The sequence below is a fragment of the Sebastes fasciatus genome, chromosome 20 (assembly GCF_043250625.1).
Source record: "Sebastes fasciatus isolate fSebFas1 chromosome 20, fSebFas1.pri, whole genome shotgun sequence".
Lineage (NCBI taxonomy): Eukaryota > Metazoa > Chordata > Actinopteri > Perciformes > Sebastidae > Sebastes > Sebastes fasciatus.
In genome coordinates, this window is record NC_133814.1 from 24778418 (window position 1) to 24800289 (window position 21872).

Here is a 21872-nt window from a genome sequence, read left to right on the forward strand (position 1 = left end):
AGCGGTGGGAGGAGACTGACGAGGCCGCGCTGGGAGGGTCGGAGTCGGGCTGTGCTGTGAGTACAGTAGGCCTCCTCCCAGCCCTGCTGCACCACACACAGGCCAGAGGAGAGGAGGACAGCCTGCTGCTGGTCTGATGGTCAGATATCACAGCAGGCCAATGTATACCTACTGAACACACTTCACTGCAGTGTTTCTGTTTTATTTTTTATTTTTATTTATTTTTAAGTATTTTACTTACAATTTTCAGGTACTTGTAATTTGCTTGGGTATTTCCATTTTATTTGTATTTATTTATGTGGGGTAGTATTTCCATTTTTTATGATAGTATTATTATTATTATTATTATATAATATATTATATTATTTATTATATTTCTATTTTTTTTTTATTTTTTAAAAGTATTTTACTTACAATTTTCAGGTATTTGTAATTTACTTGAGTATTTCCATTTTATTTTTATTTATTTATGTGGGGGTAGTATTTCCATTTTTTTATTATAGTATTATTATATTATATTATTTATTATATTTCTATTTTTGTTGTTTTTATTGTATTTTTTAAAAGTATTTTACTTACAATTTTCAGGTATTTGTAATTTACTTGGGTATTTCAATTTTTTTAATATTATTATTATTATTATATTATATTATTTATTATATTTTCATTGTTGTTGTGTTTTAAAGTATTTTACTTAGAATTTTGAGGCACTTGTAATTTACTTGAGTATTTCCATTTTATTTTTATCATTTATGTGTTTGTTTTTTTAAGTATTTTACTAACAATTTGAGGTACTTGTAATTTACTTTTGTATTTCCATTTTAATTTGATTTATTTGTTTTTTTTTTTAGTACTACTGCAGTGGTGTAATTATGTAACTAAGTAGAGTAAATAAATAAGGGAATTAATACAAAGATAAATAAAGAAAGAAAGCAAATAAAACAGAAATATAAATTTCTGTAACATTTTATCAATTAATTAATGGCTACATTTATTTTTAATATTATTTTTGCAACATTTAATGACATATTTATTTATCAAGTCATTTATTTATTTTTTATTTTGTCAGGTTCCGTCCTCAATAAAATAGAAACAACAAACTGTCAGTGAGCCACATTTTTAAAACACAGACACATTTTATGATTAAAAACCAGACTGGGTTTTGTTAAAATCGTTACATGTAAAGAAACGACATCGGTAGACAAAATTCAAAAAATATAAAATAAATAAAAGTGAAACAAACAAAGACAAAAAAAAAAAAGAAAAAAGTTTTTGTCAGCTTCCGAACATTTTTCTCCACAGTCTCCATTGACAATATTCACATTTGACATCAATACTGTTGATAAATGAACACAAAGTAACGGTTAATAGGTGACATTTTTCAATACCTCTAAATGAGTGTACAAGTGTGCATGTCCACAAACGCATGCAGGTGTTTACAGGTTAACTGGCAACATGATCCATGGATTAAAAAATCTTTCTTTTGTGTGTTGAGCTGCGGTAAAATGCTTTATAAACCAAGGTTAGGGGCGAGGAAGGGTGGGTGGGGGGGGTCTGCAATCTGATTGGTTGGTTAATTTGTATTGAAAGCTAGCTATTCTGTATCTACTGTTAACATGACAAAGATACAAAAACAACAAAGAAACAGAACATGTGAGTAGAGAGTATGTCTAGCTGTAGACCAACTGTTCCACACAAGAAATCTACACCTACAGACCACAGAGCCATGCCGTCCCTCTGCTCCGCCACCATGCATCACATACACGTTGCACTAACACAGAGGTCAGACACAATCCAGTACACAGTACACATCATAATCTCTAGAACAACGCATGCTCTCGTGTTTTCACGTGCCCAAACAACAGATATATATATATATAGAGATATATATTTATTTTTTTACAGATTTGTTAAAATTGCACATAATCTGAGGACTAACTAGTGCAGGTGAAAGTAAAAAAATAATGGTCTTTTTTTGTTTAAAAAAAACAGGTGCTTGATTCAAAATGTTCAGATAATCACACTGCAAAGTTCAGCAAGGTCAGTAGTTCTCAAACTGTTTGGCTTGTGACCCTTTAAAATACCCGGTTGTGTACGCAGCTCCACCCGATTCGACTGTTATCAGGCCATTAAATGTGCGTTTTTGATCCCTATAAGCATCATAGATGTGGGTCAGTAGGGGCCTACTACGCTGTAACAGTGAAAACTAAACATAAAACTGAATGAAACGTTACATATTGAAAACAAACAAAACGGCTTCTTTAAGTTTAGGCAATAACACTACAACTTCTTTAGGTTTAGGCAACAAAACTACACCTTTTTTTAGGTTTAGGAAACAAAACTACAACTTCTTTAGGTTTAGGCAACAAAACTACAACTTCTTTAGGTTTAGGACAACAAAACTACAACTTCTTTAAGTTTACGCAATAAAACTACAACTTATTTAGGTTTAGGGCAATAAAACTACAACTTTAGGTTTAGGCAACAAAAACAGTTAAGTTTGAGGAAAAAGATCGTCTTTTGGTTTTAAATAAGTATGTTTGAAAAGTGAAAGTGAAACTTAACGCTTGTGAACACAAAGACAACATGTGGTTGGTTTCACATTGGATGCAAACCCCTGGTGTCCTGGGTGAAAGCTGTGTTTTTTAGCTCTGTCGTCTTCTTTTATTCCTTCTTTCGGCAATCGCCCATATGAATCGATGATAAAACCTACTAGTGGGTGTAGCAGGGCCCTACTGGCCCACATCTATGAGGCTTATAACCACTGATAATGCATATTTAATGACCTGATAACGGTCTAATCGATTCCTTTATTTAAATAATTTATTTGATTTATCAAGAAGTAAAACTATCAGGTGATGAAACAAGACTAATCAGCCATGCAAGCAGCTCTCAGCTCTGCTTTGAGCTAAATGCTAACATGCTTATGTTTAGCAGGTGTACTGTTTACCTTGCTAACCATCTTACTTTAACATGTTAACAATTTATTTATTAGCCCTAACACAACAAGTCAGAATCACCAAAGTCAGAAGGGATCATCCTCTGGGAACCATGAATGTCTGCACAAAATTAAATTGAATGGCAATTGTTGTTGAGATATTTCAGTTTATACCATAGTCACGCTGCCAGCATGTAAAGCTGCAACGATTAATCGATTAGTTGTCAACTGTTTAATTAATCGCCAACTAATTTGATAATCGATAATCGGTTTGAGTATTTTTTTAAGAAAACATTTTTTTATATAAAATTAATATTTACTGGTTTCTTTACTCCTATATGACAGTAAACTGAATATCTTTGAGTTGTGGACAAAACAAGACATCTGGGGATGTCATCTTGGGCTTTGAGGAAACACTGATCGACATTTTTCACCATTTTATGACATTTTATAAACCAAACAACTCAAAACAATGAATGGAAAAAAATAATAGACAGATTAATCAACAATGAAAATAATCGTTAGTTGCAGCCCTACTAGCATGGCTAATAAGTAAAGGATAACGTACAGGGAGCCGGTCATTACTGTGAAATAAACCCCACCCTGAAGGGGTTTTTATTTCCCAATAATGACCTGCTCGCTGTACATTATCCTGCTCATTACACGGCTTCTTACTGAAGAAATCAATAATTTGACATAGAAATGGTCAGCCAGAGTCCGACATCAGAACTGCGCCCATAGCAACGGTCTGTTATACATAACAACGGTCTGCTATTCATAGCAACGGTCTGCTATACATAGTAACGTTCTGTTATACATAGCAACAGTCTGCTATACATAGTCACGGTCTGTTATACATAGCAACGGTCTGCTATACATAGTAACGGTCTGTTATACATGGCAACGGTCTGTTATACATAGCAATGGTCTGTTATTCATAGCAACGGTCTGCTATACATAGCAACAGTCTGTTATACATAGCAACAGTCTGTTATACATAGCAACGGTCTGTTATACATAGCAACGGTCTGTTATACATAGCAACGGTCTGCTATACATAGCAACAGTCTGTTATACATAGCAACGGTCTATTATAAAGAAATAACAGACTGTAGAATGCAGTGATTGACCAATCAGAATCAAGTATTCAACAAAGCCGTGTAATAAAAACAATAAGTAGAGGAAATAAGCAGAAATATTATGTCTTTTTTTTTGCTTTCCTATCTTTTTAACCATCTTGCGACCTCTTCTGGGGTCCCGACTCAGCCTCAGTTTGGGAACCACTGAACTGTGCAACCAGGGGGAAGATATAACTGGGTATCCACGAAGGTGACAGGTACAGTAAGTGCTTTAAAAAGGTTGATTACATACATCTAAAGAACGGGATCATTAGAGATGGCTTCGGCATGCAACAACAACAAAAAAAAAGAAGGCGAGTTTATAGTCCAATCGATTTCTGATAAACAAGTGCACTGCTGGAGTTTTACTAAGATAAAAGCAGAGGAGGGAAATCTGCTCTGACTGGTCTTCCTGCTGCTCCCTGCTTCCCTCCCATTTTGGTAAAACACAACTCAAACCACCTCCGCCACCACCACCATGTTTACAGCAGATTCAGACACAATTTTGAACCTCCAGGAGCGATGATGAGGGGTCGTGGGTGGATTTAGCTCAAAAGCGATGGCACAAAGAAAGCAGCAGTTTGTCGGTATCATAAAACATTAAATAATGCAGGGGGGGACGGACGATGGGTTTGTTTGGCTTGCCTCTCACTGAAACACTAACGATAGAAAACAAGCTAAAGACCGCGTTATACATTATACCTCAGGTAGGTGCCTCCGGGGCTTTTTTTAAGGTATGAGAGGCACCTCATGATAAGAAGAGGGGGAGAACAACTGTGCACAACACAGGTCAAAAGGCACAACACTGGACACAGACGAAGGGGGGAAACAACACCCAAGGTGCTTTGCAAAAGGCCCAGAGAAACAACAAGGGGAGGAAGAAAAAGTGCTCCTCAATGAGACGTTTGGGCATTTTTAGCAGCACACGACTCGGCTGCTTCACGACTCAGATCAGCAGAATAAAACTGCACAACACACACCGCGAGAGGAAAAACAAAAAACAAAGAAGAAGAAGAAGTCACATCAAAGTTTGAGCCTGACTGAACATCAGGGAGCATGACAACAGCACAGGTTTTTTTTTTTTTCCTCGCATTATTTTTTGTTCATGCTTGATATAGTAACATAACTGCATCAAATATGTTCTTTATACAAAGAAGGGTGTATCAAAGTGATTAAAGATCAGACGCTCCTTTTAGCTTTTGGTGATTTAAAAATGGGAGTTCAGTCTGCACGATGGGCGCCGACGATCAGTTCTCCATCTGATATGTGTAAATATGGCTCAAACTTTGCATTAAGCTGCTCATATCACAAGGCTGCGTTTACACCAGTAACAGCATTATATTCACAGTTGATAACAATTTTGTACGGTGTAGCGGTGAAACGATTAATCAGTTAGTCGATTAGAAAACTGCAGTCAATTAACCGGCAAAAAAAATCACTAGTTTCAGTTTCTCAAATGTTTTTTTGCTGTTTTTCTCTGTTTTATATGATTGTAAGTTGAATATTTTGGGGGTTTTGACGGCTGGTTGAAGCAAACAAGCGATTTGAAGACGTCACCGTGGGCTCTGGGAACTTGCATTCTGCATTATTCACTATTTCCTGATATTTTATAGACTTAACGATTAACTGAAAATAGAATCATTATTAATGTAAACAATCATTGCATTGCAGCCCTACAGTTTGGTGACTGTTATAGCTGCAACTAACGATGATTTTACTGATTACTTTCTCAATAAACCGATTAATAGTCTAGTCTGAAAAACGTCACATTTTCTCGGAGCCCAAGGAAACGTCCTCAAACGTTTTGTTTTATCAGATCCAAACCCCCAAACATATTTAATTTACAATGATTTAAATGCAGAGAAAAGAAAGTTGCAGATTCATTTTCTGTCAGTAGACTAATCAGTTAATCGACTTGCTCCACAGTTTTTTTAAATGCACATTTGAAGTAGAAGTCAATTCAGTTTTACTTACAGAAAAGTGCACATCAGTTATAAATAATTTGAAACCAAATATTTGTATGTATTTAGCCAGATAATCATTGAGCTGTGTGCTACAAACAGGAGAGTTTATCTGTGTTTCCAATGTTGTTACAAGTCTTAAAATCAGCAGTTATCACACAGCAACTTAATGTCAAGCACATTTCAAGAGAAATATACGTTTAGCCGAGTTGGTGCCCATCTGCTGGCAACAGAAAAACAACGTTACATAACATCCGAAATATAAAGGCTTCGCTCCAAAGCTCGGGAAAAAACTGAAGACACTTCCTGTGTGGCAGGTTCGGTTACAGTCTCTGTAAATCTCTGTGATGATGTCGGCTCAGGTTATCTCAGGGCATTTAAGCGCGAGGAGACACAACTCAGCTCGCGCCACAAGTTGCTACAAGTGCTGCAGAATGTGAGACGACACAGTCAGACGGAGGCAAAGTGAGTGGAGGTTGGCAACGAGAATAGCCGCGGAGAGAGAGAGAGAGGGGGGATGCTTGAAGGGAGTTTGAGGCAGCATACAAACTGGCCCACGGTCCAATCCTCGCCACACCACGCTCGTCTGGACGGATGGCAAATGACAGTTTTTCTTTATCCATAATTACAATTTTAAGATATGCAAGAGATCAAAGTAGGATATCTAAGAGAAAACGTGTTTTTTTTTTGTTTTTTTTGAGGAACACTACAGAAAAAACGTGCAGCTGAAAAAACGTGGTGATATTGATTCAGTCATGGACAGAAAAGCAGAGAGGCACTGCATTACACAAACTCACATCCATGTTTACCGGGTGGGAAACCTTTCAGGAAAAAACTGGTTATGAAAAGTGATATTATTATTCTCCGTCATTTAAATAGACTCACCCACCAAGAATATGTAAATATATGACAACTATGATACAGAAATCAGTAATTACACCAGTTGCATTTCATATAATTTCATCATGTAGCCTATATAGATTTATATAGATTTCCTCACATGCCTTGACACATTGTACACAGGTTTTTTTTTGTTTTCTTTTGCGCGGAAATATCCCAAATTTTCCCAAAATCGAGCCCAGGAAACAGGAAACAGGAGGATGGCGTGATCTTTCCAAGACGGGACGCCTGTAAGATGTCAGCGGAGGAAACGCTGCACCAGGCTGGCTCACACACAGCGAACTCTGCGTCATGCTGCTGCCACCTCCTCCACCCTCCTGGCTCGGTTTGTTGCGCCGCGACCTGCCTCAGACATCAGCTGAGGAGTCTGGGAGGAGTGCGGAGAGGAAAGGCGGCGGACGCTCACTCCATCAACAGATTGAAGTAAACGAAGCTCAGTCAGTGTCATTCCTTTACGTCCGTTGAGAGTCCTGAGGAGATTTTCTGCTAAGTCGATAGAGCCAAATGTATAAGCGATGATGATGAAGATGATGATTTTATAGTAGCTCTGCGCTGGGCGTCCATCCACTGACGACAATAAGGGGGTACAATCAGCACCGCGGCGACACTGACCATCAAAAAAACAGCTGCGATGAGGAAAACCACTCACTTGTAATCCCTTTTAAACTCCTCCTGAAGTGTTCCACAGCCGGCGATGGAGGAGGAGGAGACGAGTCGAGGTCGTGTTGCAGCACTGGAGGAGAGGGAGGCGTCGGGTAGCCCCCCGCTGAGGAAAGGCACACCAGAGGAGGAGGGACGACGATGATGATGATGAAGGCGGTGATGGTAGAAAGGTACAGGGCGGGGCGGGGTGGGGGGTAAACTCATGGATCTTGATGAAAAATGTTTGTGTTATTGTTTTGTTTTTGTTGATAAAGTGTTATTTAGATCAGCGTCGGGGTCTCTTCACATCCGCGAGCCTCGCTCCTGAAGGATCTGTGAAGACAGAAGGACAAATAAGTCACAGAAATCCCTTTAAAAATCCCTTAAAATCTCACTTATTGTGAAGGTAATTAAAGCTGGTCAGATAAAGTAATTGTTTAAGTCATTTACAAAAGGAAAAAAAATCTAAATACTTTCAGGTTCAAGTTTCTCAATTCTCTCTTTTATATAATTTCAAATTGAATGTTTTGGGTTTTGAACTGTTTGTCCAAAATCAACAACATGCAAGTCCATCTCTCAACACTTCCTGAGACATGAATCCTTAAAAACGGATCACAAATATATAGTTTAATTTAAATAAAAGTACTGTTTGCCTGTATATACCTGTATTTACCCTCTGTCTGAAACGCTCCGTTTTAGTGCATTTCAACGGAATTGCAACGGAATTGCGTTGCTAGGCAACAGCTTGGGTCCATGTTTACTTCCTGTCAGCTGATATTATTCACATACACTGCAACAGGAAATAAACTGGGACCCATTTAGAATGTTTAAAACCGTGTAATGGTCTAAATATTGTATATGTGACATCACCAATGGACAGAAATCCTAACGGCTTGTTTCAAACGCACAATTTCTGAATACGGGCTGTGTGTGTATTTCTCTGTATATCGCTTTGATAGTTTAACAGTATTTATATATCACTTAAACCTGCTATAAAATATAAAAGACATGAAAATCTCACTTTTTACAATATGGGACCTTTAAATACTTTACAAATCTGCCTTTAAGCTACATTTTGAACACATAAAAAAAATTTACAATTAAATATTTTAATCGATTGACAGCCCTAAAAAAATATAACTGTCAGACCATTGAGAATACTTATTAGTACCAGTTGGTTTTTATCTTTTCACAGGATTTACTGAGAAAAAAAAAAATACTGAATATCCTTTGAGATGTGCAGCAGACGGCTCACCTTGGCCTTCTCGGTGGGCTCGATGACGATGCCGTTGGTGGAGTTGTTGAGTTCCCGGGAAACGACACATAGAAACTCTGCCTGGTCCTCGTTGCCGTAGTTATAAGAGGAGCCGATGCTTATAAGCTGAGGACAGGAGAGAAAAGACGAAATATAAGTTCCCTGAAATTTTCATTAAGTTCTGTGACTGGAGCAGAGAACCATTTGCATTCTGGGTAATATTTCTATTTCTCAGGTTTTCTTGCATGAACTAAAATATGACAAGAGGAGAAAAAAAAGGCTGTATTTTCTGCACCTGCTCAAACTTCCAACCGTCCGACATGGTCGAGACCATCTGTGTGAGTTCCTCTTCTTGGCACTGTAGTACTCGATACACATGCTTCACGGGACCCTGAGGGACGAGACGAAAACACACACAGAGCAACATCAATGATCTGCACGCAAACAAACACAAAGCTATTTTGGTTTTATTTTGTACCAGAAGGAAGTCTGGAGTAACAGATTTATCCGTCTCTGTTTTCTGTACCTGAGATGTTCGGTTCTCGTTGTCCCGTATCCTCTCTTTCACCAGCCGCACCAGAGACACGATGTTGTAGAACTCGGCTTCCTCCAGAACACCTGAAACAATTTCTCATCAGATCACATTGTTTGGTCTCTTACGGTTGAACCTAAATATTCTACTATTCGCTCGTTGTCCAGGTATTGGACTTTCAATTCGGATATTCATTATGTATGTTTTTGAACCCCTCAGGATTACAAACATGCATAAAACATACCAAACCTTTCCCAAAGAGCAGTCTGTTCTTAGTAGGGATGCACCGATACCACTTTTTTCAGACTGAGTACAAGTACAAGTACTTACATTTCGGTACTCGCCGATACCGAGTACCGATACGAGTACTTCTCTGTGCCAAAAGACCCTCGTTAACAGCCAGCTGGAGGGTGTGAGCGACACACGGCAGGCTGGGGAATCCCGCATACCAGGCGGTGCGCCGCGACCGGCTCTAGGTCGACTTGGAAAGTGTGCCCCAACCGCGTCATGCCCCCAGGGCGGGGCTCGGCCCACGTAAAAGCTCCAGGGGTCTGCGGCGATGTCTGCAACCTACCCGACCCGTCTTGAAACACGGACCAAGGAGTCTAACGCACACGCGAGTCAGAGGGTGCAAGCAAAACACTCTACACTCGGACGCAGCTTTGGATATTCGCCGTTGACAGCTACCGAAGCTTCGGAGCCCTAAATATGGTATTCGGGACAGCAATAGTCTCTATACACTCTAAATTAATGATCACTGGCAGATACCAACTCTGCAGCAGCAGCAGCTATTAAAAACATTTTACCTTCCTCAGCCAGGTGTTTATCCATGATCAGTTTTCCGTGCCGAAGGTAGTTCAGGATGGGGCCGAAGTATGTGGGGTCCCTGTCGATCAGGTAGGCTCCTGTCTCGTCCTGTAGGAACAAATAAAAAGGTCGACATTCGTGAGGAGGATTGGTTTGTCTTCACTGTTGAAACGTGGTCACTCTGCAAAAATTGGAAGAGGGCAAAATGTTGAGTCGGATAATGTCCAGAAAAATAATTCTGGAGGAGAAGAATGAGTTCATTCCTGTTAAAACTGACATGCCATGTTATGATTTGAGCATATTGTTTTATGCTAAATGCAGTACCTGTGAGGGTTTCTGGACAATATTTGTCATTGTTTTGTGTTGTTAATTGATTTACAATAATAAATATATACATACATTTGCATAAAGCAGCATATTTGTCCACTCTCATGATGATAAGGGTATTAAATACTTGACAAATCTCCCTTCAAGGTACATTTAAGGTACATTACCCTCTGTCTGATCCGCTCTGTTTCAAGTGCATTTCAATGGAATTGCCACAGAATTGCGTTGCTAGGCAACAGTTTGGGTCCATGTTTACTTCCTGTCAGCTGATGTTATTTACATACACTGCAACAGGAAATAAACTGGGACAATTTAGAATGTTTACGTTTAAAACCGCGTAATGGTCTAAATATTGTATATTTGTGACATCACAAATGGACAGAAATCCTAACGGCTTGTTTCAAACGCACAATTTCTGAATACGGGGCTGTGTGTGTTTCTCCGTATATTGAGCGTTTTGATAGTTTAACAGTATTTATAAAGCACTTAAACCTGCTTTGTAATATAAAAGACCTGAAAATCTCACCTTTTTTTTTTACAATATGGGACCTTTAAATTGAATTTTAGAAAAACCGTCATAGTATAAAATCACACCACCATATTCATAAAATCTGATTTTAAAAAGTTATTTTTTATGCAATCACAGAGGGATCTTTGTGTAATATGTAATCTATTAATTAAAAATCTTTACAGTGTTTTGGAGAATCCATATCAAAAAACATAATATCACGATACTCAATATTTTCTTCCACCCCTAGTACTGACTGATGTCAAATATTACAAATTACATGAAGGTTTTGTTACACACAGTTAAAGTTTATAACATAATATGCCTTTTGTAATGGTGGATATATTTTGGAATGCACATTTTCCATATATAAAATCGATATAGAATATAGATTTAGCTAGCTAGAATATACAAACAACATCATAATAGAGGTCAAGAAGGAACTCTGGGAATTGAGTCTAATCAGAAAACATGTGCTATGGCCTTTTTTAAACTGTATTATATTTAGTTATGCTATTTTACATTATTATATGACTTTTTAAATATGTGTTACGAGAATAAAGTCATAACTTTACGAGAAAAAAAGGAAATAACACGTAAAATTACTACTTTATAATATCATGACTTTTATTATCATAATATTACGATTTTTTTCTCGTAAACTTCTGATTTAATTCTCATAATATTATGACTTTATTATCATAATATTACGATTTTTTTCTCGTAAACCTCTAACTTTATTATCGTGATATAACGATATTTTAATTTGTTATGCTATTTTACGTTTATTATATGACTTTGTACACATGTGTGCATGTTATGTGTGTTTAATAAAACCCTAACCAGATGAGTATTAAGCCCATATTATTCTGACTTCTTCTCTGTGTGTGTTCTCACCTTGTCTGAGTCCAGGTCCGGGTCTTCCTGACAGAGTCTGAACAGGAATGATTTGGGGTCCCGACAGAGCGTCTGTTTGGTGGTGATGAAGTAGGTTCCTCCGACGTTCAGACGGACCCAGCGGGATCCGGGCTTCTCCACCGGTTCCGAGGTGCTCTTGGCCGGGAACCCGAACACAGAGCGACCTCCGCCGCTGCTGCTGCTCGACACACCGGGGCTGAGCTGGCCGCTGCTCCGCGGAGGAGGAGGAACCAGGAGAGTGGGCGACGCCAGCCGAACCGAACCCGCCCGGACGTCGCGGTGCTCCGGCTGCTCTATGGTGCCAGTACCGCTCGGTTCCACTACATGTAGCTCAGCCATTTTACTCACTACGACTGTAAAAACACTCACACACAACCTGCACACGGTTATCTACCGACACACCGACTCACAGCTGCTCTCACTGCGGAGAATCAGCTCCTCTCGGCCGGATAGTAAACACAGAGATGAGGTGTTTGTCTCCGTCGGTCGGTTCTCATCAGGGCGTTGTTGCTGTTTCTCTGCTCTTCTCTCTCCACCGCCTCTCTAACCGCCTCCAGCTGCAGATTAACTCACTATTATCACCCTCAGAGGCGGTAGGACGTTAGCAGCATCGTGTTTTAATCGTTTCTTTATAAGATAAATTGATATTTCTCGTCTATTCAAACGTTAATCAGAGAAAAAAGGCAGTGCTTCCGGGTTGTAACGTGATTACTGTTTACTTCCGTTGGGTTGGTGCTTTTCAAAATAAAAGCAAATGCAGGCATATTCGGTTAGTGGGATTTTATCTTCTGAAGTATATTATTATATTATTATATTATTATATATTATTATATTATTATATTATTATATTATTATATTATTATATTATTATATATTATTATATTATTATATTATTATATTATTATATTTAGCTGCTACATTTTAGAAGCAAATCAAAATAAATAAGATTAAATTCAGATAATGAGAAAATCTGCTACATATGCTTATCACTACTTCCACACTTAACAAATAAAGATTAAAATAATCAAAATAATAAATAAATAAACGGGGAAATGAACAAATATGGAAATAAATAAATAGGGAAATAAATGTTAATAGAAAGAATAAAGTGGAAAATATTTAGATATGAAAATAAATGAATACAAACTAAGTAATTTATCAAATAAATAAATACTATATATACAATATGTTTATCATTACTTCATTTTTTTCTATTGTTGAAATCAACACTTGTAAATAAAATAATCTAAATCGAAACAAATAAAAAGATAAATATATAAATAAATGGGGGAAATAATGAATATGAAAATAAATAAATAGGGAAATAAATAAAAACAGAAAAGAATAAATTGGGAAATAATTAAATAGAAAATAAAAACAAATACAAAAACAATTAATTTATCAAATAAATAAATACATTTTATTTATTTTTCTATTTCTGTGCATATTTACTTATTTTCATATATTTCACATATTTATTTGTTCTTCCTATGTCTCCTGACACTGTGTTATATTTGTTTCTGTGGAAAAGAGACATGTCAATACCATGTTTTGTTATCTTTGAAAATTATGCCTCACACAACAACAAATACAAAAAACACACTATTAAATAAATACATAAAATATTATTCTAAAAAATTGCATTAAAATTAGAGTTATATAAAATAGATGAATGTAGTGGTGAAATTATGATCTGCTGATAAATAAAGTTGCAGAGTGATATTTAGCCTGTGGAGGGCGCTGTGGCGCCGGTTACTGCGGGTATTACAGCAGCAGAAGAAGGATTTGACTGTTGGAGGGCGGTTCGGTACCGGCTGTCTGCTCCGCTGTTACCTGTTGTTATTGAACCACACCAGACTGATAGGTATAGTTACACCTGTATAAGGTTTATGATTACTGAGTTACGTTGTTATAACTGTTCTGGATGAGCTAGCTGCGCAGTTAGCATCCTCACAGTTCATTTAACCTGTTTAGCCTGTTAGCATGCTAGCATGAATGTGTCTTTCTCTCTCCTCTAATAATAAAGTGTGTTGTTATTTCAGCTGCCTGGAGCCATGAGTGAGTTCAGGATCCACCATGATGTGAACGAGCTGCTCAGCCTGCTTCATGTTCGAGGAGGTGATGGAGCAGAGGGCTACATAGACCTGCTGCAGAAACACAGGACTCCCTATGTCACCACCACAGTGTCTTCTCACAGTGCCAAGGTGGGTGGGACACACTTAGGAAGGCTTTAATACAACTCTCAGGGCACAGAAAAGTCCTGCAACATCACCTTAATGTCCTGCAACATCACCATAATGTCCTGAAACATCACCTTAATGTCCTGCAACATCACCTTAATGTCCTGAAACATCACCATAATGTCCTGCAACATCACCATAATGTCCTGCAACATCACCTTAATGTCCTGCAACATCACCATAATGTCCTGAAAGGTTCTGAACTTTTACAGGCACTACTGGCCAACAAAATGTTCTTTTTGCCAGATGTTCCTGCAACAACTGGCAGGGGAAATTGGGACTCTGTTCAGACTTGAGCTAAAGTGTAAATTGTATGGGAATACTTTGTCTGTTAACATCTAATTTGTGAGACTATTTTCAGCTCTCTTTTAAAAGTTAGCCAGAGGAAGAGTGTATATAACAGGACACTTGCAGTAGGTGGACTTCAGCTGTAGCCTATGAAGATGAATACTGTAAATTCCTGAGATATGTATCTGTGAACTTGTACATACATGTATATTTATATACTGTATACGCATGTGTCATATACATGATCCGGATAAACAATGCGTTACACCCACCACCAAGTTACTGGCCTAAGGAAACAAAACAAAACAAACTTTTATTGAATGACCCGACGAAGACCTATAGTGGTCGAAAGATGTTGGCTTTTTTTTAATGATTTATCCACTATAATAAAGGCTATTTAATATATTTCCTTCCTCGTTGCCACTTGTTTTAATATTTTGGAGTGCCTGGATTGCCTTTCTGTCCGTCCTCATTTTTTCCTAGTTTTCCAAGAGCACCCAACACGTTTTTCCTTACGGTTGAATTCACAGAGCAACCAATTATCTCTCTTTCTTAAGTTGTTAAATGTTCTATAAAATTATTCCTTGAAACAACTTGGAAGCCTGATATAGACATGCATACATAGCAACAAACACATCCTTTAAATATAATAATAAAATCAGCCTTTTCAGCCAATAGGTTTAGTTTAAATCAGATTTGTTGCACCCCCTGTGGAAATGAATGTGTTGCTAACTGAATATTCTCTTAATACTGGCTGTTATATCATTTCCAGGTCAAATTAGCAGAATTCTCCAAAACCCCCGAGGACTTCTTGAGGAAGTACGAGGAGCTCAAGTCCAAAAATGTTCGAAACCTCGACCCTCTGGTTTACCTGCTCTCCAAACTCTGTGAGGATAAAGAGGTAATACATCGTTTATAAGCAGCTAATTACATATGGGTTTGTTTATTACTTGAAAATTGAATAACAAACAAATTGGTTTTACAGATTTGAAATGATTATGATGTCAAGAATGATTCCTGTGTTTACATGTGATTCTTTCATCTCTCAATGATGGGAGTTGTGTTAAAATACGAGTGAAATAAGCAGCTAATGTCACTGATGTAAATAGAAGACTCAACTCTTCATATCATTGGAAGTGGCTCAATTTGTTGATTAGATATCTCACAGTTTTGTCGTGATATTTTCGCAGACGCTCCAGTTTCTGCAGCAGAACGCCAAAGAGAGGTCAGAGTCATTGGCGAACACGACGTCAACCACAACGACCAGTTACACTCTGCCTCAGACCAGCACCAAGATGTCCATGCAGGAACTGGATGAGCTGCGAAAGAAGCTCGGCAACGTGACGGCCAGCTCCAACGCTCCTCTGGTGAGCATCTCTTACTCGGATGAAGCAGATCTGACGGTTAGGTTGGCCCGTGAAACTGTGGTCATTTCCCGATACATGAAGGAAACCGATCAATATCAAACTAAAGCCAAAACAATGAGCTGACGGACGCAAAAAGGCTCTGTGAAGGTGAAGGGAACTGCAGAGATGGTGATAATTCTCTGTTGGTTTGTGACTACAAGAGACCCCTTTAATATTACAAAGCTGACATAAGTTTCATGGGTGAACCTGCTGTTGAATAGAAAGTTTAAATGCAATGTCCCGTATCTGACGCTGCTTGTAGTTCATCGGCCTCTCTTTGTGATTTTTGCCTGCAGCCTGCTGAAGTCACACGGAAGATGCTGAGAGACAAACACAACAAGAAGAACCCCACACAGCCCAACCCCGTGTTTCCTAACTGGGTGTACGACCGTCCCGCTCTCATCGGAGACTTCGTCACCAACCCCACCCCTTCAGGAGATCCAGCTGTGGCCATTGGTAAGCTTCAAATTCAACTCTGCTGTGAGACACTAGCTCAGTGTGTTTCCTTTTTAATACTGGGTCATCAGCTGTGTTTTGTTGTTCAGGTACGATGCCCCTGCCCGCTCAGGAACAAGCTCTGGTGGAGGATCTGCTGTTTGTCCTGGTTGGAGTTGACGGGCGAGACATCACAGCTCAGCCGGTACTGGGGAGGCAGAACCGCTCCTTCATTGTCGACTCAACGCTGGACATGTCTATCAAAGAGCTGGTTAACAGAATATTACCAGTCGCGTCGTATTACTCCACGATAACACGGTGAGTGTGTAACAGTGACATTTGTTCTCATAGATTTATAACTGAGGACAAATCATAAGATGGTGTATTTGTCCTTCAGCTTCATCGAGGAGAAGTCGTCCTTTGAGTACGGCCAGGTGAACCACGCGCTGACGGCGGCGATGAGGACCCTGATGAAGGAGTACCTGATCCTTGTCACTCAGCTGGAGCACCTGCAGCGGCAGGGCCTGCTGTCCCTGCAGAAGCTCTGGTTCTACATCCAGCCCACCATGAGGACCATGGAGATACTGGCCTCTATTGGTAAGAGACTGAACCAGGGTTATTATTGTTAATTAAAACCAGTGTTCAGATTGACACTTAAAACATGCCCAGTTCAATAAAACACAGCCCCAATCATAACCTTTCCAGAAACCTGTGTAAAACCGTAAAACCATTACATGCACAATAGAAAACACTTTATAAGCATACAAATCTTCATCAAATAACCGAAGATAAAATGTATGTAAATAGGCTATTAAAACCCACAAAGAGTGCAGTCAGACAACCAAATCATGCTCATAATTAGGACAGTTGTCCATGAACACAGCAGCTTTGTCAAGTGAACATGAGCTGCTCATTTTAACCACTTGAGGGCGCTCTGAACCATTTTTAGAGGGATAACTACAGCAGCAGATTGGGCACAAATGTTGACATCTGTTGTATTTCATCACTAAACAATACAAGATTAAACTAATATAAACTGTTGTAGCGACAGGTGATCCTTTATTTAGTTTGCTAGAAACATTTCGATATTTCCTGAAGATAACTGCACTAATCTAACTTACTTTTTGATAACTTCAGCTTTTAGTAGTTTTCAACAATGAAATAATCTTCTTCCACTAATTTCTCAGCGTCCTCGGTGGACAAAGGAGAGTGTGCGGGTGGGTCGACACTGAGTCTCCTTCACGATCGAACCTTCAACTTCACCGGCGACAGCCAGGCTCAGGAGCTGTGTCTCTACCTCACCAAAGCAGCCAGCGTCCCTTACTTTGAAATACTGGAGAAGTGGATCTACAGAGGCATCATCAAGGATCCGTACAGGTACACGTTTAAAACTGATGCTCAAAATAACAAAACACACACCGTATCTGCTTTGTGTTTAGATCTGATAATATGTGTGTGTGTGTCGTCGCAGTGAGTTCATGGTGGAAGAGCACGAGCTGCAGAAAGAGAAGATTCAGGAGGACTACAATGATAAGTACTGGGATCAGAGATACACCATCGTACAGCACCGGATTCCCTCCTTTCTGCAGAAAATGGCAGACAAAATATTAAGCACAGGTAAAAAAACAAACAAATGTACCACATTATAAGAGCCTTTCTTAGACAACAGATTAAATTCCCTCCTCTGTCGTTGCGTAGGGAAATACCTGAATGTGGTGCGAGAGTGCGGCCGCGATGTGACGTGTCCTGATGCTAAGGAGGTCCTGTACACCCTGAAGGAGAGGGCGTATGTGGAGCAGATAGAGAAAGCTTACAACTACGCCAGCAAGGTCCTGCTGGCCTTCCTCATGGAGGAGAAGGAGCTGGTTTCACGTCTGAGGTAAATAGTTAATGGTATTTATTAGAGCAGTCAATCAATTACAATAATTAATCACTATTAATCGCACATTTTTTATCTGTTCAAAATATGTTTGAGGCTTGTGTGTTCACAGTCTTTGTATGCAGTGATTTACTGGTATACTTCTAAAACTATATGTGCCTGTGTTGTTTTCATTAGATCCATCAAGCACTACTTTTTGATGGACAAAGGAGATTTCTTTGTGCACTTCATGGACCTGACGGAGGAGGAGCTGAAGAAGCCCGTGGACGACATTGTTCCTCCCCGACTGGAGGCGCTGCTGGAGCTGGCTCTGAGGATGAGCACGGCCAACACTGACCCCTTCAAAGACGACCTCAAGGTGGGACCAAATAATAAGACTGCAGTTTATGGGTGCTCTGATTAGTAAATGCACTAAAACTTTAGATGCACCAGTGCATAAATATGAATCTGTGGTGCTACACGGTGCACCTGTTACATACAATTACTGTGGATGCACGCTTTATTTGTCACTTTTTTCCCTTCTAGTTCTACTTTGTATGCAGGTAACTGAATAATATCATAGCTTTAAACACAACATATTCAGTTGTGTTTACAGCTCGTCTCTGCTGCCTTCAAGTGGCCAAAAGCAGTTAATGCTTGTTTTAAAGACATCTGACTGATGAGACTGACGTCATGATTTATGAGTCATGATTTATGAGTCATGATTTATGAGTCATGATTTATGAGTCATGATTTATGAGTCATGCTGTTTCACACTTTATGACGTTTGAACTTCCCCTTTTTTCTCCGCAGATTGACTTAATGCCTCATGACGTCATCACTCAGCTGCTGCGGGTGCTGGCCATCGAGACCAAGCAGGAGAAGGCCATCATCAACGCAGACCCGACAGACGTGGCCCTCAGCGGGCTGGAGGCCTTCTCCTTCGACTACATCGTCAAGTGGCCGCTCTCGCTCATCATCAACAGGTTCTGATTCCCGTTCTTGTATCTTTTACTATCCTGTCTATCCAGCTCTTTGTAACCTTTAAAAAGCCATCTATAAATATATTTGAACACATTTCATTTGTATTAATTTTGCAGGAAAGCCCTGACGAGGTACCAGATGTTGTTCAGACACATGTTTTACTGCAAACATGTGGAGAGGCTGCTGTGCAACGTGTGGATCAGCAACAAGGATTTCAAGCTGTACTCTTTAAATTGTGCCAAATGGTGAGTTTATTTAGAACTTTAGTTGAATTTATGTAAAAAAAACAAAACTCAAATGTCCTCACACTGCTGTTCAAACTGCAGGTTTGCTGCTGCGTTCGCCCTGCGACAGCGCATGCTCAACTTTGTGCAGAACATCCAGTACTACATGATGTTTGAGGTGATGGAGCCCACCTGGCACGTCATGGAGAACAACCTGAAAACGGTGAGTGAATGAGCTCTCCTGTCCTGATCACTCACTGTTCAGTCTGATGAAACCTCAGCCGGCAGACAGCCGCGACAGTTTACCGTGTTGACCGTCTGTCTCCTCCTCCTCTTCCTCCAGGCGTCAAACATCGACGACGTGCTCTGCCATCACACCAGCTTCCTGGACAACTGCCTGAAGGACTGCATGCTGACCAACCCCGAGCTCCTCAGGATCTTCTCCAAACTCATGTCCGTCTGCGTCATGTACACAAACTGCATGCAGGTGTGTTGACAGGATGACGAAGAGGACATGTTCTCTGAAAAACACACAGCTGCTTGTTTCTGCTCCTTGACTTCATCTTTTTCGTCTCGAGAGCTGCCACTTCTATTCAGGGAATCGCAGACTTTCAAATATTGCTGTCAAAGTTTTTTCGCTTTGACTCGACATTGATTTACTGTGCGGTTTGGTTATGCTGGCGCTGTACCGGACCATTGTGGTGAAGAGGGAGCTGAGTCGGAAGGCGAAGCTCTCGATTTACCGGTCCATCTACGTTCCGTCCCTGACCTATGTTCAGAGTACGATTACTGCGTTCACAACTGCCCAAACGAAGCGCACCAGAGTTCGGTTAAAACTGACTAAATATTCATATTGCATTTCATGTTCTGCTTTGATTCAACACTAAATTTGTACAGAAATAGCAAAACGAGCAGATCCTTTTACTGAGATGTTTTATCTTTTCTTGACTGTTGCAGCGGTTCACTCAGTGTATGAGGTTAGAGCGCCTCTCTCTGGAGCAAGGCACCATGGACGGGCCTCCCACTCAGAGCGAACACGCTGAGGAGGCAGAGAAGAAGAGGCTGAACACAAAGGTATTTCCAAAACAGCCTGCCCCCATCAAATAAACAAATACAACATGTAATGAAAAGTCTCACATAATGTTTGTGTTCTTCAGTTATTATCGGAGCACGCGGACACCCTCCAGTCAGACGCAGGCTTTGAAGCCACTATCAGCAAGTTCGACAGCAACTTCAGCATGCTGCTGCTGGACCTGCTGGACAAGCTGAGCATCTACAGCACCAACGACTGTGAGCACAGCATGATCAGCATCATCTACAGGTAAAACGGCTTGAAATTAAATGTGTTTCTGCACGTGATAATCTGCACAAACTAGGGCTGTCAAAGTTAACGCGATAATAAGACTAATTTCTTCTAGGCATTAACGCAACTTGTGATTTTTAGGTTGTAACAGACTCTGTTTTAGAGCTAGAGTGAAGATACTGGTATCATATGAAACTAGAAAACCTAAAGAATCCATCATTACCAACCATGTCATACAAGCTTGTAGCGAAGGAGGTTAAATAACGCAAATTAAATGAACTCTTCTGATTTCACAGGCTGGATTTCAATGGATTCTACACGGAGCGTCTGGAGAAGATGGCCATAGAGCGCAGTCAGAAAGCATCAGCGTAGCATGTTATGACTTTGTGTGTATTAACTGTCACCCAGCAATAAAGACCTACTTTCCTCATGTCTGTCCATCAGTCCAACCGCCCAGATGATCACCACACAGACATAAGAGTGCTGATGCTTCAGTGTGTATATTATATATGATGTACTGCGTTGCGTCATTTCAATGAATCAAATTGTACATTTAAAGATATGCAGAACTAATATGTTTATTCTCATGTCACTCCTTATGGGTAACTTATTGTACCTGTACAATGAAAATGTATGTTTGTATTCATTAAAACAAGACTTTACTGAATGAATATAAACTCTCGACCTCTGCCTTAACTAAACACGGTATAGCCCAGCAAGCGGGTAACCTTCCTGGAACGTTCCTTGAAGGTAGAGCTGCAACGATTAATCGATTAGTTGTCAACTATTTTGATAATCGATTAATCGGTTTGAGTAATTTTTAAGAACAAAAAGTCAATTCTCTGATTCCAGCTTAAATGTGAATATTTTCTGGTTTCTTTACTCCTCTATGACAGTTAACTGAATATCTTTGAGTTGTGGACAAAACAAGACATTTGAGGACTTCGTCTTGGGCTTTGAGGAATCACTGATCCACATTTTATTGCCCAAACAATATAATATAACATAAATATGATCTACTTATTTTTCCCTGATAACATGATGAGGCTAATTAATTATATATGATGTAAAGGAATATAAAATTAATGAATGCTACAAATGAAATATTAATCCATCAATAAATAGTTCAAATTAAAAAAGGGATTTAAGAAAACACCATAAAACAGTCAATAATTACCCATACCCAGGAAGACTAGCTGGTGCCATTGGCATCAGCTAATGGGGAACT

General features: G+C 39.4%; 2 protein-coding genes across 2 annotated transcripts; one reads left to right on the forward strand and one right to left on the reverse strand.

The window, feature by feature from the left end:
* Positions 1 to 7776: 7776 nt before the first annotated feature.
* On the reverse strand, positions 7777 to 12594 carry kctd2 (potassium channel tetramerization domain containing 2). The gene is made up of 6 exons (XM_074621070.1): positions 11886 to 12594; positions 10153 to 10261; positions 9341 to 9432; positions 9110 to 9205; positions 8815 to 8940; positions 7777 to 7892 (listed from the first exon to the last, which is right to left on the reverse strand). The coding sequence occupies exons 1-6, from the start codon at positions 12243 to 12245 to the stop codon at positions 7863 to 7865; spliced, it is 813 nt and encodes a 270-aa protein (XP_074477171.1). The 5' UTR covers positions 12246 to 12594; the 3' UTR covers positions 7777 to 7862.
* Positions 12595 to 13640: 1046 nt separating this feature from the next.
* tubgcp2 (tubulin gamma complex component 2) lies at positions 13641 to 21315 on the forward strand. The gene is made up of 18 exons (XM_074621069.1): positions 13641 to 13770; positions 13949 to 14110; positions 15207 to 15335; positions 15625 to 15801; positions 16137 to 16296; positions 16386 to 16593; positions 16673 to 16872; positions 17463 to 17652; positions 17747 to 17892; positions 17974 to 18154; positions 18332 to 18512; positions 18947 to 19119; positions 19234 to 19362; positions 19444 to 19564; positions 19685 to 19828; positions 20299 to 20415; positions 20499 to 20662; positions 20941 to 21315. The coding sequence occupies exons 2-18, from the start codon at positions 13961 to 13963 to the stop codon at positions 21014 to 21016; spliced, it is 2646 nt and encodes an 881-aa protein (XP_074477170.1). The 5' UTR covers positions 13641 to 13770; positions 13949 to 13960; the 3' UTR covers positions 21017 to 21315.
* The last annotated feature ends 557 nt before the right edge of the window (positions 21316 to 21872 follow it).